General features: G+C 44.5%; 1 protein-coding gene across 1 annotated transcript; it reads right to left on the reverse strand.

The window, feature by feature from the left end:
• Positions 1–502: 502 nt before the first annotated feature.
• lyl1 (LYL1 basic helix-loop-helix family member) lies at positions 503–7,732 on the reverse strand. The gene is made up of 4 exons (XM_061828914.1): positions 7,361–7,732; positions 4,542–5,908; positions 2,976–3,073; positions 503–1,625 (listed from the first exon to the last, which is right to left on the reverse strand). The coding sequence occupies exons 2-4, from the start codon at positions 5,063–5,065 to the stop codon at positions 1,090–1,092; spliced, it is 1,158 nt and encodes a 385-aa protein (XP_061684898.1). The 5' UTR covers positions 5,066–5,908; positions 7,361–7,732; the 3' UTR covers positions 503–1,089.
• Positions 7,733–17,363: the final 9,631 nt, after the last annotated feature.

Raw genomic sequence — 17,363 nt, forward strand, 5'->3', positions numbered from 1 at the left:
TACGTAGGTTAACGTGTGGCCGCAACACGCTTCGTATACGGAGGAACCGACTCCCTGTCTTTTTTTTGTTTTTTGTTTTTTCCAATCATAGTTAATGAATGTGAGTTTGTGTAAAAAACGGGGTTAGGTCATTTATTTAAATATTGTTATTTGTATTGAAATAATCTGAGTGGCTCCATCACTGTTTGGGATTTATTCCTGATCGAGAACAGATCCAGAAACGAAGCATTTGTCCGCGTCCAGACTTTTTCTACGCTTTCAAACTCTTCCGTGTAAATCCCGACGACTTACTCACCAGATCCAGGTGTCCCAGACAAGCGGAAGCGGGTTAACAGTCCAATTTCTTATCGGCGAAAACATCGACTTCGGCATAAAATACGGGTCCTCTATCCCAAGTGTCTCTCATTTTTCCACGTACTTTTGTTTATTATCACCTTCTAAATGTTTAACGGCGTCGGACAAAACTCCGGGAGACGTATTTTTGTGTCGTCTCCAACCGACTTAGCATCGACTTTGCTTGACCGGCACTTCCGGCCGGTGACGTGATTCGATGACGTAGGCGCACGAAAGAGGTGGGGTGGGAGCAGCTTCCAAATGATGCGCAAACGTCTGTATTGTATTTCATTTACATTTTGCACAATTTCCCAACTTCACTGGACGTGCGTTTCGTACAAAATGGACTGAATGCTAACTTTGCGTGTGACTAAAAAAGTACATTTTCCTTTGAAAAATGTTTTGCAAAAGCAATCAAAAGCAACACGTTTTCTTCTACGTTTAAGTTTTGAATTATGTTTGCGTGTTCCACGTATGCTGCTGACAAAATGGGAAGTGTTTCACGTTAATTCTGAAAGACACGTCATAGATTCCACCTTGAGATTTTTTTTTTTTTTTTTCCTTGGGCTCAAATTAATTGGGGAATGAAAGACATTTGAACGCAACATGAACAAAAATGTTTGCACTTTACTGGAAGGGACACAACGACATCACATCATCGTCTTGTAATGTGAGCAAGCCGCACCTCTCTTTGGTCTCGGATCCGTTACGTTATTACACCCACCCCCACCCCCACCCTTCACGTTTCCTTTGTGGTCACCGCTGGTCATTTGTCGCTGCCGCCATCCTTATCTGACCTTTGACCTTCCGCAGCGCGCCAGGAGTCACCACGGAGGCCTTTGCCCCCGAGTCGTCGTCGCTGTCGCAACGGGAGCTCGCCGGCGAGGCGGCGAGCGGAGTCGGCGAACCGGCAGAGTCGAGTTTGTGGCGGTGAGTCCTCGTCATCGGGGGGCACGTCGAAGGCGGTGAGGCGCCTTGGGAAGGGGGGGGCGTGTCGCACTGAAAGAGGGGCTCCGCTTTGTCGTCTAGCCCCGACGGGTCCGTCTTCCGCGCCGCCTCGTCCGAGTCCGAGTCCCGGCTCCCGTCCTGGGCCTGGTCGTCCAGCAGCGTGACCAGGAAGTTGATGTACTTGACGGCCAGACGCAGGATCTCGTTCTTGCTCAGCTTCTTGTCGGGGGGGTGCGTGGGGATGAGCTTCCTGAGCTCCGAGAAGGCGCCGTTCACGTTCTGCTGCCGCCAGCGCTCGCGGCTGTTGGTGAAGACCCGGCGGGCGATTTTCTGAGGCGGACCGGCTGTGCGCAAGGGCAGGAGGAAAATAATAATAAAAAATAAAAACTCAATTGGACCAAACTCACTCTTTAAAGCAAAGAAAAGTGCTGTAGACTTTAAAAAAAAAAATGGTAACTACAGTACTTCTCGTTTTATTATATTTACTATACAGTGGTATACAATTTTTTTTCTTTTTTGCAATCCAAATTTTAATTCATAAGATGATTAAGTAAGAAAATAAAAATGAAGAACTTGAGTTCCTCTAATATGATTGCGCGTAAATAAGAGCCAAAGTCAACAATGCACTCTATCCATCCATCCGTATTCTTTGCCGCTTATCCTCATGAGGGTCGCGGGGAGTGCTGGAGCCTATCCCAGCCATCAACGGGCAGGAGGCGGGGTACACCCTGAACTGGTTGCCAGCCAATTGCAGGGCACATGGAGACAAACAGCCATTCGCACTCACAATCACACCTAGGGGCAATTTAGTGTGCCAAAATAATATTTTATGTTTTTGGGATGTGAGAGGAGACCGGAGTGCCCACCTGGAGAAAACCCACACAGGCACGGGGAGAACATGCAAACTCCACACAGAGGGGTCTGGGATCGAACCCGGGACCTCAGAACTGTGAGCCCAACGCTTTACCAGCTGCTCCACTGTGCCCCCCACTTATTTTTTTTCTTTTTTTTTTAATTATTGAATGGGACAAAAAGTCACACAATGAACTGAAATTAGACGATCTCTATTTTGGTTGTTCAGTTCAGAAACTCATCGCACTATTTTATGATTTTATTATTTTTGGACATTTTTTTTTTTTTTCAAGAAAATCGATCTTTCGCCATCTCCAAGAAATTAGATTTGCAACCGGTTGCCAGCCAATCAAAGGGCACATAGAAACAACACTGACAATCACACCTAGGGACAATTTTTGTTTCTCCATTTGACATTTTGTGCATGTAATTTGATGTACAAGAATCCACCGCACTGTAAAAACAATCAGAGATGAAAGGCAGAACTCATGAGCTGTCAATCATTTATCTCCCACCCCTCCCACTCTTCAAATCGATTAATATTATGGTAACACTCCGTTATGAATAAGGTTCTTTTCCGGGTGCCTGCAATGCACAACAAAGGTTTGACTTCTCTATTTGATTGGTTGCTTTTCCTTGGGCGCGGTGGTTTCTTGTTCATCAAATACGATTTTCCCCCCACCCCCACTATTTTTCATCTACGACTCATAATGGCTGTTTCAAAAATATGACACAAAGTGAATTTTGGGGAAAATTGCCCCCTTTATAAGAAAGCAGGACTTTGTCGTACGGACTTCCTGTTCGGCCATCTTGCGCTCATCCGACCATTTTCACATACTCACAATCGTTGATCTCCATCTCAAAGTGCGACGAAGGTCTTCTCTTAACGCGGCCGCCGGTGAAGCCGCTGTAGCTTCCCCCCGAGACGCCCAAGAAAGAGCTGAAGGAAGACGAGACATTAACGAGATGGAGGCAGAGCGAGCAACGTGGGGTTGACGGGGGGGGTTGTCATTAATTGCAAATGCGTGGAGGGTCGGCGGTCACGCTAATAAAGGTCACTTAGTGGATGATTGCACCTCATCAATCGGGAGGAATCGATCAAAGCCCTCCTGGTGCAAGCACACAAGACAGAAAAGGAAGCTGACGGGCACAATCCGACTCGTGCCGTGACACAAAATCCTTTTGGGTTGGCTCGGCAAGAGGGGCCCACTTGTAGGGATTTAAGCCTTTTTGATTTAATTTTTTTCTCACCAGTTTTTGCTTGTAGCATTTCGGCAATTAAGTGAGCAAACTTTACTTGACGTGAGCGCGAATGTTTAAAAACAACAACAACAAAAGAATCGTAAATGAAAAATATGCTGAGTAATCATTTCACACAATTCAATAAAAGCAACCGGGCCAGACCAGAAAGAGGAAAAATCAACAACAGCAAAAAAATCTTGGATAAGTGGTGAGAGATTATCATATTTTGGTGCTGGTTTCCACACACAAAAGAAGAAAAAAATCCACTGTCATTGGGAAAAAAAAATAATAATAAAATATGGAAAAAAAGCCAAATTCTGTGTAGATGAAGGGTGAATTGTATTCATAAAAATTCCAAAATAATAGCAATAATTAAGCTTGTGAAGTAATTGGCACATCTGCCTCACAGTTCTGAAGTTTGGGCTCGAAACTCTCTTTCCTGTCTGGAGTCTGCACTTTTCCCAAATGCTTACTGAGACAGTAGGGTTGCGCAAGTGTGCACACCCTCATAACAGGTGTTGGGGCCGTGGTCACTATGAATTTATTCACACGGTCAACATTTTAAATGTGATTCATTGCACGTCTGCCACCATTGAAAGTGCCTCCGACGAACTCCTCAAGAGTTCCGCTAATCTGGTCAATCTAGACCTGAGAAAAAAAAAAAAAAGAGTACCGGTCCAACCAAATGAACTTGGCCAAAAGATCTTAACAAAGCTGAGATAAAATTAAACAATCCAAAGAAATTCAAAACCAGACGAGAAATGAAGTAATTAATCTCCAGTGTAGCAGTCTGAAAAGTGTTATAAAGTCATTTTTCAGGTTCTAGGACTCCAGCGAACCATAGTGAGAGCCATTATTCACAAATGCAGAAAATGTGGAACGTTGACAAACCTTCCCAAGAATGGGCAGCCTACAAAAATCACAAAGGTCACAAAGGAAGCCAGGACAACTTCAAAACTGCAGCCAGGCCTACTTGGCCTCAGCTAAAGTCAGCGATCGTGGTTTAACAGTAAGGAAGAGAGGGAAAAAAAACAAATACGTATTGATAAAAAAGAGGAGGAGCGACAAATGACTTGAGTTATTTTTTCAACGTCTGTCTTTCCTGTTCTGAAAGCGACGAGATGAAAGAGAGTCAAGAACAAAATGTGCGGGAAACGCGTCCTCACCTGGAGAAGAACGGATGAGGGGGCTGCAGGTACGTCTGAGCCCGCGGCCCCGAGGGCGCGCCGCCGCCCGCCGAGCCTCGCGAACCGCCGACGGGCAGACAGGCCAGCTGAGTGCGACGCAGCTCCAGGTGAGGATGCTTTTTGGGAATCGGGTGCAGGGCGGTCAGCGACGGGCTGGGGATGGCCAGGGGGGGCTTGCTGTGGGCCAGGCTGATGACCGGGATGTGTGACGGAAGTGGGGAGGATGATGATGATGATGATGAGGGTGCAGCAGAGGAAGGCGGAGGGGGGCGCGGGCCCGGGTTGATCTTGGCTGGGAGCAGCGGCGGCGGGGAGGCCAATTTCGCCGACTCGGCGGGGGAAACGCCGCCCGACGGCCCGTCTTGACGCTGGTCCGTCCCCGCGACGACGGTCTCTGCGCGTTCGGAGACATCTTTGTCCTCGGACGCGCACGACGGAGGCGAGGAGCCCGGCAGGGGGCGCGGCGAGGCGGGGGGCTCTACGGGGCTCGTCCTCCCCATCATGGCGCAAACTCCGCTTTTGTGTGCGTGTGTGTGTCAGTGTGCGCTGTCCTCGCGGCTCGTGAACGCGATGGCGACGAACATCCTCACGTGCGCCACCTCGCACGACGCACGCTTGCTTTCCATACGCTCTGTCGCAAATTATGTTGTTGTTTTTTTTCAAAACTTTTTCCTCTTTGTCACTCGCACAACTCCAACGTTCGCATTTTATTAATAAAGCCGTCAACTTTCCGGGGCGGCGTCTCCCCCGCCTTTAAGTCGCATGATTTTAAAATGCAAATTTCTGACCGCATACCAGCTCGCGAAAAACATCACAAAGATGGTGATGATATTGCCTCAAATTATTCATAGATGGCCTCTTAAGTTGACCCCTTTGCTATTCTTCTGTGGTACGATCGGTAACTGTGCCATCTGCCATCTAGTGGAAGGGAGTAAAATTGCTCACGTCGCTGCCGCAGATAGATGAACAAAAATAATAAATAATAATATTGGTTTGATCACTGCGCTACACAAATGTTGTGTGCCTGTGTAAGATGACGTTTACATTGCCACCTTGAATCGTGCATAGCTGTAATTATTCTTATCGTTATGTTACGTCACTTTCCAATATTGCACTCGGGCAACATTAATGGACTTTTGGACGCAGCGTGACCCCAAGTGGACATCTGTACTCGTCCTTGGAACACTTCCTGCGACGACGATTCTCCGACGTCTCAAACGGGTTTGTCCGTCCCTGTGCGAGTTTGTGTGGGTCTTGTGTACGCGTGTTTGCAGGAAGTGAGTCAAAATCCTTTAAAGCATTCAAAATGTCCCCGGCTGGCAAAGACTGGATCCATATCAAAGCGTCTGGGAAACAAAAGAAAAATGAAAACACGCACACGCACGTGGGATTTCATGTATATTTGGCGTATGTACATCATATTTCGAGGAGGGTATACTGTACGTCCTGCTTTGGCGCACCGTTGTGGAGTGAAATAAAACAGCCGCTCGCTAATATCATATTTGAATCTGCCGAGGGCGATGGTGGTTTTGCTGCGGCGCAAAAAGGCCGGCACGCCGCTGGTGTTCGGGTCTGAGTCACCGTCGTCTTTCTCGCTTTTGCAATCGCGCTCGTTCCTGTTTTGCTGTCCCCTTAAATGGTCGTGACTTTTTATTTTCGGGTCGGTTCCCGCTTTCACAATGAGACACGCTCGCATTCGAATAACGCATATTTTGCAGGGACGCGTTATGATGCAGTTGTGAATGAATGAATCGAATTGAACTTTTACATCAAATTCCTTGAATGATGCGAGTTACTTTCAAATGATTATATTTATATATCATACAGTACATACAACCAATATTACAATGGTGCCTTGTGTAAATATATATACATATGTGTATATATATAGTTTATCATGAATTGTAAACAAATTTAATGTATTTGTATAGATAGTAGCTCGAAATATTATTTTTGGTAGTAGCTCGAAATATTATTTTTGGTAATCAATATGTATTGCTACATCTTGCTTGTCCTAAATCAATTTAATGTTTGAGATCAGATTTGAATCTATAATAATACATTGAAATACAAAATATATATATTTTCAAGAATATTGTGATATATATTAGAGTTGTATACATATATATAATTTTTCACTGCTTTTGTGTCTATGACATGGAGTACACTTGTTTATAACTGTGTTATAAATGGTAGTTGAAAGTGGCAATACAGACGTAGACAGATGTAACATGAATTATGTTTCTTAGAAATAAGAAAGATAACCTGATGCAAATTTGACATCAACGTACAGTAAATAAATACAATATATTAATCCTGTGTTGAACACGTTAATTAGATTACCACCTGATGTAAAGAATATGCTACAGCGTTTTTAATATCTATATATGTATTATTTTTAAATTATTATTATTATATCGGTATGCACAAGCATTATCGTTGTTTTTTTTTAGCAAAAGCAAAAATTGCAGCATACATTTTTATTCCCTGATTAAGATGCCAAATTATCGTATTAACTATACTTGCATGTCATAACGGGGGAAAAAAAAATTAGTGGTCAAACGTTATGTTGTATTAATTTGTGATTTGTCTTAACTGGTGAGCCGGCTAAAATGTGTATAAAATGTGAATTTTTGTTCCTCTGTCCAGTTAAAAATGAGAAAAGATCAAGAATTGAAAAGTTGGAAAAGGCTGCATTGAAGCGCTTCGTGATGTTGGACGCACTTTGTGACAGGTGGTCTAATAAATATGCTCCCCCCCCCCAAAAAAAAAAAAACATAAATAGAAATAATACTCACATGTACATGATGGTCGGCGTGTGGCTTCAGTCTCCGCAAATATGTCAATAAAACGTAGACGCTCACGTTGGAGCTCGTCATAAATGTTTGCTTGGTTCTTCGGAGCAAAAAAAAATCGTCCGACGCGCCGCCGCTTAAACGCTTTCTTCGGGAAAAGTTGAACAAAAAACGGAAGAAATGTGTAGATCCAAAAAAAAAGAAAAAGCGGAGGAAGACAAACTCGAGCAACGCGGACGACGTCGACGCCGCTGTCGTCCGCTCACGTCTCTCGCTGACTTTCCATCCGTCCGTCCGTCCGTCCGTCCGTCTGTCTGTCGCCAAGACGACGCGATGCAACGCAATTGGCCGCCGGTCGGAATGCTGGGACACGGGCAGAAAGTCAGAATGATGAGAGAGAGAGAGAGAGAGAGAGAGAGAGAGAAGCAGTATGTTGGCGTGGGTATGGAGGGGGGTTGGAGTGGGAGTGGGGGGGGGGGGCGTGTGCCCCTGTTGCGAGGAGAGTTTTCCGCTCCCTGCTGGACAAGAGGATGTGCTGCTACAATGTGGCGGCTGCTGATAAGAGCCTCAAAAGCTGCCTGTGGCCTACAGATAAGAAAACCACACCGCCCCCCCCCCCTCCTATCCCCACCCCACCCGCCCACAATACTAACACCATGCCCCCCCCCACCACCACCACCACACACACACACACTTTTCACAACACACACATTAACACTACAAATGGTCAGTAGTGGACCGGTTGGATTGCAGTCTGCACGCCTGCCTCGTTCATACACGATTATTATTATGTTCATGCCCCCCTCTCCCCCCCCCCTAAAAAAAATGTGCAAACGAACGTCGGTGACTCGCTTTTGACAAGCAACCGCTATGCGGTGACACAATATGGATGTGTTCTAAAATATAGAACTATGCAGCGCAACACGAGGATTCTGATGAGCATTTTATCCGAAGATTATCAATAATAATATCAGCATACAGCAGCACGGTTGACCAAGCGGTCAGCACGTCCGCCTCACAGCTTTAAGATTGAGAGTTCGAATCTGTGTGGAGTTTTGCTTGTTGCTCGGGTGGGTTTTCTCAGGGGTACTGCAGCTTCTGCCCACTCCCCCACCCCCTGAAAAATACATTTTAGGTTCATTCATGACTCTTAAAGGTCAAGTGCTATGCCTATAAACTTTCTAAAATAGATATTGTCATGAAAAATACATACAGTATATCATTCACTTCGATGTCTATACGAAAAAATAATATGAGCAGAAAGCGCGTCATCCATTTCTTTTCGAAGAAGAGAACATCACACAACCGAGTGAAGTGACCGGGGCAAAATTATCCTATCCCTATCGTTTCGAACCGTATTTAGATGATATGCGGATCAGGGCCAAACCGCATGCGGCCATACCACCTCACCGCCCCGATCCACCTCCGCACAGCTGTGATAGACGAGCGGCGACTACGCTGCGGCCAAATCGCGTCTCCGTCCGACCCACTTCCGCGGCGGAGATGAGCCACCTCTGCGGCGCCGCGTCCGCCGATCACGGCTTCGGCCGGGTGGCACATTGACACATTTTGCACCCCTGATTTATGGATTACGCGCACCCCCCCCCCCCCCGTAGCTTTTTACACACCCACCTGTGCAATCCATTTTTCACGACGAACCGGGTCTTTTAGAAAAGTATGAAGAGCGAATCCATCCTCCCGAGTGTTCGACCATATCCGACAATATAACGAGCCGGCATTTTGGCTAACACAAAGGAACAACGAGCGACCTTCCTGCAGGTAAAACTAATACAAACAAACAAGTGCGCTACTGCCCTGTACCACTTCCTGCTTCTTCTCGGAAAAAAAATCCCTCGAGAGGATTTTCATGGCGGGAGTTACAAAAAGCCATATACGTAAAAATCATATTTTGTGGTGAAAAAAACAGATGGTCCATTCAGTCTGCCTTTTTTCATGAATAACATACTAAAAATCATGCATTTCATGACAGTTGACCTTTAAGTTGTCCAGACATTTGAAGTGTGCAAATGAGCCAACGCTGCAATGATAACAATTTTGCTAGTTGTTTTTAGTGTAGTATCTGCATATTCATAGATAAAATGTGACCATCTAGTTAGCACTATACTGTCAAGCCCCCCCCCCGTGTGTGAGCAAAGGGATGGAACATTTTCACTGACAGGACTCGAGCAGGAATCCGGGATGCGTCGGCACGGCGCACCTGCGCCGCCGACGGCCAATAAGAGTCGTCACCACGGCCACTTTCCTCTCCGATTTCCTTCCTAAACGCGTCTCACGCCCGCGGACGAAGCGCGACCTCGAGTTCGACCCCTCTCCTCCGTCCCCTCGGCGGTTTCCTCCTCTGACGCGCGCCAACGCGATGTCCACTCGACCGTAACGCGGGGGTGACCTTCCAGGTCCTGGGAAAGCCGACGCTTTGCTGAGTAGTTGTGGGACACGTCTGTCATCAGCGCCATTACGCTTACATTATTGCTGTACTGTACTTTAGGATCATCATCATCATCATCATCATAATCATCGTCACGCTCGTGGCCGCACATGAGACTGAAAACGTAGACTTCAAAAATTCGCTGCGTTGTCTTCCGCTGCTTTGCATCCAGCAGCTGCTGTTCCACTTCATCAAGCCGTCGATTTGCCTGCGACATACACGACAAAGCCACTGGAATAAACTTTCATACAACACTTAAGATCGGGACCAAACCTTTTGTTGTATTAATTTTTTTTTTTTTTTTTTTTTTGGTACAAACCTGACCTCGTAAAAATGAGTGATTTTCTCCGTAGGGAGAAAAAAAAAAAAAAAAAATATATATATATATATATAATATATATATATATATATATATATATCATCCTTCTCTGGCCTATTTTGTAATCGTTACGATTTTAGAGTTGTGGCGTTAAAATAGAAATTATTAATTATCAACAAGATTTATTTTCAAAACGCAAAAAAAGGAAAACGCATGGAAGGATCTAAATAAGAAATTAACAGAAGGCCCAAATATTGCAAAGAAATCATTTGTACAGATGCAAAGAAAGCGAGGAACTAAATATAAACAAACTGACGTGACAACGATGCACACCTGGACGAGCTTAAGGTTTTGCGGTGGGGGGGGGGGGGTGCCCAGTCTTTTCTCTGTGGTCTTCCAGGTGATGAGGTCGGTCGGGTGCCCGTGGGCCTTGGGGAGCGGGTGGCGTGCCCCCGGCCGTGTCCCCTGGGGGTTTCGGGCTTGTTGGTTTGTGTCTGGCTGGAGGGGCTCGGCCCCACCCTTCCTCAATGCGCCCACTCAGCAACCCGGTCCACCAGTTGACTGACTTGCACGTCATCTGGTTTTCGGTTTCCTCGCAAGTTCCACGGACACGCTATGAGCTCGGATTGCTCGTGCCGGGAGCTCAAGTAATATCGCAGGTTAGATAAGGATATGGTGGGCCGCGGTTGGCACCCCTAGTCCCCTTTTCCACTCTGCCTGTCCCCCAAAATCCTTTTCTTTGCGTCTGCAATCTCAAGAAACCTCTGAATAATTCAAAAGTAAAACCATTTCAAACTGTTCCAGCGCAAGAGGCCTCCAGATGCGCCATTTTTGGTGGCCTTGCAGCTGAAAGGGGGGTTGGGGGACTGGTTTTAGAAAATACTTGCTCCCATCTGGAAAACCCGTTTTTAAAAACAGAAAAAAACAACAAACACCTGCTAAGACAGGCGGGTTTTTATTTCGGGTCTTTTCCTTTTGCCAGGTCAGTACGTCGTGATTGGCTAGATTGCCCCCCCAATCCTCCCCCCGCGTCACAATATTCGGCGTCGTGACTCGGGAGAAGTCGTCGTTGTTGCCCAAACGCACCGAGAATTTTGAAGACCTTCGTTCTTTGACATTGTCGGTGCGGACCTGTTTCGGACCTCCAAAATTGGGACGAACCCACACTCTTAACACAGACCTAACGACAATCTTATGAAATCATCTTGTCTGGAATTTGACGTGCGAGGTCAGGAAGGGGCAAAATCGGCGTGTTGTTGCTGTGTTACTGCCGCGTCTCAGTGATTTAGCTATGTTTTTTTTTTAACCGGCCCTGTTCGCGCTGCGCTAGCGTTAGCCCTGTGCTAGCGTGTTGCTGCTGTGTTACTGCTGTCTCCATGATTTTTACTGGTATGTTTTTTTTTTTTTTTTTTTATAACCGGCCCTGTTAGCGCCGCGGTAGCGTTAGCACCACGCTAGCATTAGCGTCGCGCTAGCGTCACGCTAGCACTACGCTAGCGTCTTGCTAGCCGCTGTTTTTTTTTTTTCTTTTACTAGTATGTTGTTTTATTTCTTTTACCAACCTTATTCGTGCTACCGTGGTGTTGCTATGTTAAGCTAAGCTAAGGTATTAAAACTCTTTCTGCGTACCGTCTTAATCGTCGTAAATATCTCGTGTTTCACTGTGGGCACTTGCGGCTTTTACACATGTGCGGCTCATGTATGTACCAAATGGTATTTCCTTTACAAATGTACTGGGTGAGCCTTATAATTTCGAAATTATGGTAAATGATCATTGTCAGACTACAACAACTACTATTGCCAATATTGATACTACTAATGCTCATACTAGTACTACTGCAACTACTAAAAATACTGATACTTCTACTACAAATGAGACAAATACACTATTTGCACATACCTGTAAGAATGCGTAATTATTCATAATTTGATGCATTATTTTATATAAAATACTTGTTTCATCATTTCAATGAAAAATGGTATTGCTTCTTTAAAAAAAATGAATAATTCACTTCAAGTTGGAGACTAGACAAAATAGAAACTGGTTATTAAAAAAAATGCACTTTAAAAGGGATAAATGAAGGACATTAAAATGACCTCACAGGCCAGGAATAGAATTTTCTTGACATTTTCAAATGGAGTTCATAAACTGTAAAAAGCAATATTTTCCCTGCCCCGACGACTGCACGGTACACACGAATAGGCGCTCACACTCCCCCGAGTGGACTCGGCGGCCATGTTTCCTCCCCAGCATGTCAACACTATTGTGTGCAGCGTGATAGCGATCGTAGCCGCTAATTGTTTGAGGCAATATTGGCCGCGCGATTGATGGAGAAAGTGACAAACAACAGCGCGCGCACACGCTCGCCACCCCCGCGCATTTGTCCCCCCCCTTCGCCTGCCGCATACTTCATCGGCCTCGTCAGATGCTTCAAAACATCAGGACACAAAAAAAAACAACAACAACAAAAAGCGACATTACGCCAAATTACAGCAGATTTCCTAACGACAAAAGACTTTTTTCCCCTCCCCGATATCGTAACTTTATTTTCAGTAATATTACAATGTCTGCTTACTTATTTTTCTTGCAATAAGTTTTTTTTTTCTTTCATAACACTGCTAGTACCATTTTTGTGTGTCCATCATACATATACTGATAGATTAGGTCATGCTGAAATATGATGAGGGGAATACTCAAAACATATCCCGATCAAAACATATTCCTAGTCAAAATATTAAAAGTTGTCTTCAAGTTGACTTTTTTTTTTCCTCATAAAATCTTTCCCCCTTATAATTGTCTTTTTTTGTTGTTCTTGTGAAGATTTTTTCTTCTGACTTATTATCATAACAAGCAGGTATAACTTTATAATGTTTTTGTTCTCTTGTCACTTAAATATTTTTAAATTCTATACTTATTAACAGAAAAGTTTTTTTCTGGTACAATTGCAAAATTTCATCATCCCAAAATTACAATTTTCACTTTTATGAGTGATATATTATTTGTACTGTCATCATGAAGCTGTACTAATTTCAAGAAAATTATGGTTTGGATTTTTTCTTTTTTTTCCATGTTCAAATTGTTAAAATTGTGTATAAGTTTTTTAAAATTTTTCTTTTTATAGCTAAAATTGTGACTAGCATCGTAAAGTTGTTAGTAAAAATGAAAACATGATGTTTTTCCCATTTTTTAAATATTATATATATATTTATTATAACTGTTCACGTTTTTTTTTCAAGTAAAATATTATGATTATAAAATTGACATTGAATTGTATTTTTTTTTTTTAAATTAGCATTTCTGAATGTATTTCTTTCTTTTGCCCAGTTTCCCAGGATGCACCTGGGCCAGCGCGCGCGAGCGGATGCAGGCCGCAGCTGTTTCCCCCTCGCCGGCTTCCCGGTCGGCCTTTCCGAGTCCCGCCGAGTTTGCGGCTCGCGTTCTCGCGGACTCGATCCGGACTCCGCGCCTTTTTCCAGCCACGGCCGCAGGTGCGAGGCGGGCATCTCTCACTTTCACATTTCCACGCGCGCAAACACGACGCGAGGATGTTGATTGATGGTCGAAAGACAAACAGGTCTCCTTATTGTCTGCTATCGCTCTTTGGACTTCCTGAGGCGGTCGGGGGGGGGGGGGGGGGATTTCAACCGGGGAGCTAATGAGAAGATAATGGCCTCAATCAATTGTTTCCTTGATTGAACGCACCCTCTGTTTTTCTCATCAACACCTGGACGCGAGCCAGCGACGCCGCGCTGAGAAAATCCGCCCGCTGGGCACTTCATTAAGTACACGTTTGGAACTAGATGCGATCATGCAAAGACGCTGCCGCCAAAGAAGTTGAAAAGCTTGAATAATATTCAATAAACGTCGGTAATTTTGTCTTGTGACTTAAAGGGGAAGTTCGGTCGTCGAATGAAAAATGTATCAGATAGCTCATATCATGTGTACTGTACCTTTAAAAAAAAAACTTGAGGTTAATTCGATATCATTTAATAGTGTTTTGAGAAGATTTTTATCGGCAATTACGAATTTTCATGGGCACCGCCGTTTTGGCGAGTCACATGACCTACGTGCGCGGATGTGACGTATTACGTGCGACAACAAAGGCTGGCTTACGTCGGGAAGCAATGGACCTTTCCGACCTGTCAATCACTCGTACGATAACAGCCAATCAGATAGCCGCGTTGTCTTAACCCCTGGCTGCGACACGCCCCTCTATGCTAGTTGTCAGTAGCGTGCGCTTGGAAAAGTTAATGTTACGAAGAAAATGGTCCTCAGATGGGCTTGGGGAACGCCCAATTCCGATGAAAGATATCCTGCTAGCTTACAAGCGGCCCGCTTGATTCATTTTCCAAAGCCTAAATCATGTGACTCGCCAAAATGGCGGCGCCCGTGAAAATTCGTAATTCCCAATAAAAAATATTCTCAAAACACCTTTAAATGATATTGAATTAACCTCAAATTTTCAAGGCACAGTACATATGACATGAGCTATCTGAATCATTGTTCATTCAGCGACCGGACTTCCCCCTTTTAAAAACTACTTATTAATTTATGACTGTGAAGCTATTTCAACTATCTAGATAATATGCAAAGTTTCTTGCTAGTCACGGTGTTCTACGTCTTTCCTTTGCACTTTGCCTTTTTCGGCTTACCAAGTCCAATTAAAAATGCTTCATGTTACCAGAAGTGAAAAAAATGTCAAGCTCACGCGAGCGGTTTTAATTCGACATGCCAAACTTTGAGGAAAAATCCAACCTGTAAACCATGTCTTCCGCGTGTTTTGGGAGTACCAAGATGGCGGCCAACTGGCTTCTAAATGCGATATCCAATCTTTTCTTTTTCTTTCTTTCTTTTCTTTTCTTAACTTTGAGGAAAACCCCCGCCATAATCCAACCAGTAAATCGTGTCCTCCGCAAATTTTGGGAGTAACAAGATGGCGGCCAACTGGCTTCAACCAATCCACACGCCGCTCGATGTGTATGTATGCGATATCCCGTCATTTTTTTTTTTTGTTATTTTTTTTTTAAAGATCCGTGAACGTACCCCCAGGTCACGGTGACTCTGTGCGGAGCAAACAATGTACCGCATTGTGTGCAAATCGTGTCATATTTCTCATCATCAGCGGCGCGGAGTCGAGCTCCATCCTGTAAAAAATAGGAAACCGCGCATCACTTTCCAAGTTGCTCTCACACCCCTCTCGGATGAAATCCGCCCGGAAGTTGTGTTTTACTGATTTTTTTTTTTTTTTTGGTTTTGTTTTGGTTTTTTTAATTTCCACGTGTGGTTCTTCTGTAACCGATTTGATGTGTATGACGTCGATTATTCCGATTTACACTGTATACTTTGCGGAGCGCTTGTCCTCATTCGGGTTGCGGGTGAGATGGCTGGCGCAGACTTCGGCCCCGTCATCAAGTCTGCCGGGTAATTTTCCGCCTGCACTGTCACTTTCACACGCATGGCCAAGTCGTGTGTTTACTTCCACACCCCCGAAGGCTAAAAATGAAACAAAAAAGAATGAATTTCGCGCTTAATGGTCTTGGGGGAAAAAAAAAAAAAAAAAGGTTCTTATTTTACTCACCCCAACTAGTGACGTAAGTGGAGTGATTTTGTGTTTTTGCCAGTAGAGGGAAGCAAAAGTTTACCATCCAACGTGGTGTGGACGGTCGCGCTTGCTGCAGTTATGTAAATATTAATGAAAGAACGAAACAAACACACAATTGAAAGCAGCACTCCTCAAATTGACTTCAAGTTGAAACCCCCCCTCCCAAAATATTTACATTCAAATGGTTTTTTTTTTTTTGCAAGTAAAACACAATGGCCCCGTCGTTTTTGATTGTAAATGCATAAAGTTATTGTTTTATTTACACTAAATAGAATGATAATTGCCCCAGCAGGGCCTAAGAGGGCTTTATTAAATTTATATACTTCCTTTTTTCCCCTTGATTTAGGAAATTAATCTGTTCTGGAAGTCGTTTCATAAGCAGAAACGCATTTTGCATGTTTTCCATCCATCCACTTTATTTTGCCGCTTATCCTCACAAGGGTCACCGGGATTAATGGAGCCTTTCCTAGTTATCAACGGGCAGGAGGCGGGATACACCTGGAACCCTTTGCCAGCCAATCGCAGGGCGCATGGAGACAAACAGCCGCACTCACAATCACACCTACGGGCAATTTAGAGGGTCCAATTAATGTTGCAAGTTTTTAGGATGTGGGAGGAAACCGGAGGTCTGGAGATTGGCTAGGCCACGGTGCAGTCGTCCTGTCCCATGAGCAGAAAAACAGCCCCAAAACATGATGCTACCACCCCCACGCTTCACAGTAGGGATGGTGTTCTTGGGACGGAACTCCTCATTGGTCGGTTTGTGGAATTATGACCAAAAAAGTTCCGTTTTGGTCTCATCTGACCGCAAAACTTTCCCCCATGACTCCAAATGGTCAACGGCAAAGTTAAGACGGGCCTTGACGTGTGCTTCCTTCCGTGTTCTGAGTTCTGGGCAAAAATGGATTCACGGTATTGAGTTCCAAATAACAATTTTTTTCAGCGTCATGCTCAAATATCTGCCAAAATAACCTTACTTCAATCCCATTTTAATTTCTTCTCGCACAACAAAATGTCCGAATCCGACGATTTGATCAATTATCGCATCGCTTTAAAAGTCTAAGGACTAAAACCCAAGACGCAACGTGAGACGGAACGCATACCGAAATTGAATTTGTATTTGATATGAATGAAATTATTGGATGTCATGACTGAAAGAAACATCATCGTTATCAACAGCTTTGCACGCTATATTCGCCATGGCAACCTGGAAACACGCACAGTTTAAATGGATCGGACCACCTTCGGTTTGAAGAATTGCAGCATTTGGCCTCTGGATGGCCGCCCATCCTCACAATGAGCGCTTTTACTATGTGTGTGTGTGTGTGTGTTTTTCATCTGTTTACAGAACTAACTGAGCTCAAAGCCTCGTTTGAAAAGTTATAAAAGTTGCGGCCAACGCTCTTAACGGGCTCAAGATGTTGTTGTGTTGTGTTCTTGTTTGTACGAGGTATTTCCAGACTTCCTGTTTTGGCCTCCACGTGACACCCCCCCGCCTCCAGCCTCCCACGTTTGTTCGCGGCCAGCGCAGAAAAGCAAACATGCGGACAAGGTTACTGCGAGTTTACTTGGAAGCGTTAAATATTATTTTGGTTGACGCGGCGCTTATTAGCCGCTATTAGCGTTCGTCCCAGCGTG

The sequence above is a fragment of the Syngnathoides biaculeatus genome, chromosome 9 (assembly GCF_019802595.1).
Source record: "Syngnathoides biaculeatus isolate LvHL_M chromosome 9, ASM1980259v1, whole genome shotgun sequence".
NCBI lineage: Eukaryota > Metazoa > Chordata > Actinopteri > Syngnathiformes > Syngnathidae > Syngnathoides > Syngnathoides biaculeatus.

Excerpts from the sequence above, each read along its gene's own strand:
- lyl1 (XM_061828914.1), bottom strand. The coding sequence starts at position 5,065 with ATGATGGGGAGGACGAGCCCCGTAGAGCCCCCCGCCTCGCCGCGCCCC. Across the intron at positions 3,074-4,541 it reads CCTCATCCGTTCTTCTCCAG|CTCTTTCTTGGGCGTCTCGG; the intron begins GTGAGGACGCGT and ends GTCTTCCTTCAG. Across the intron at positions 1,626-2,975 it reads TGAGATGGAGATCAACGATT|CCGGTCCGCCTCAGAAAATC; the intron begins GTGAGTATGTGA and ends CCTTGCGCACAG.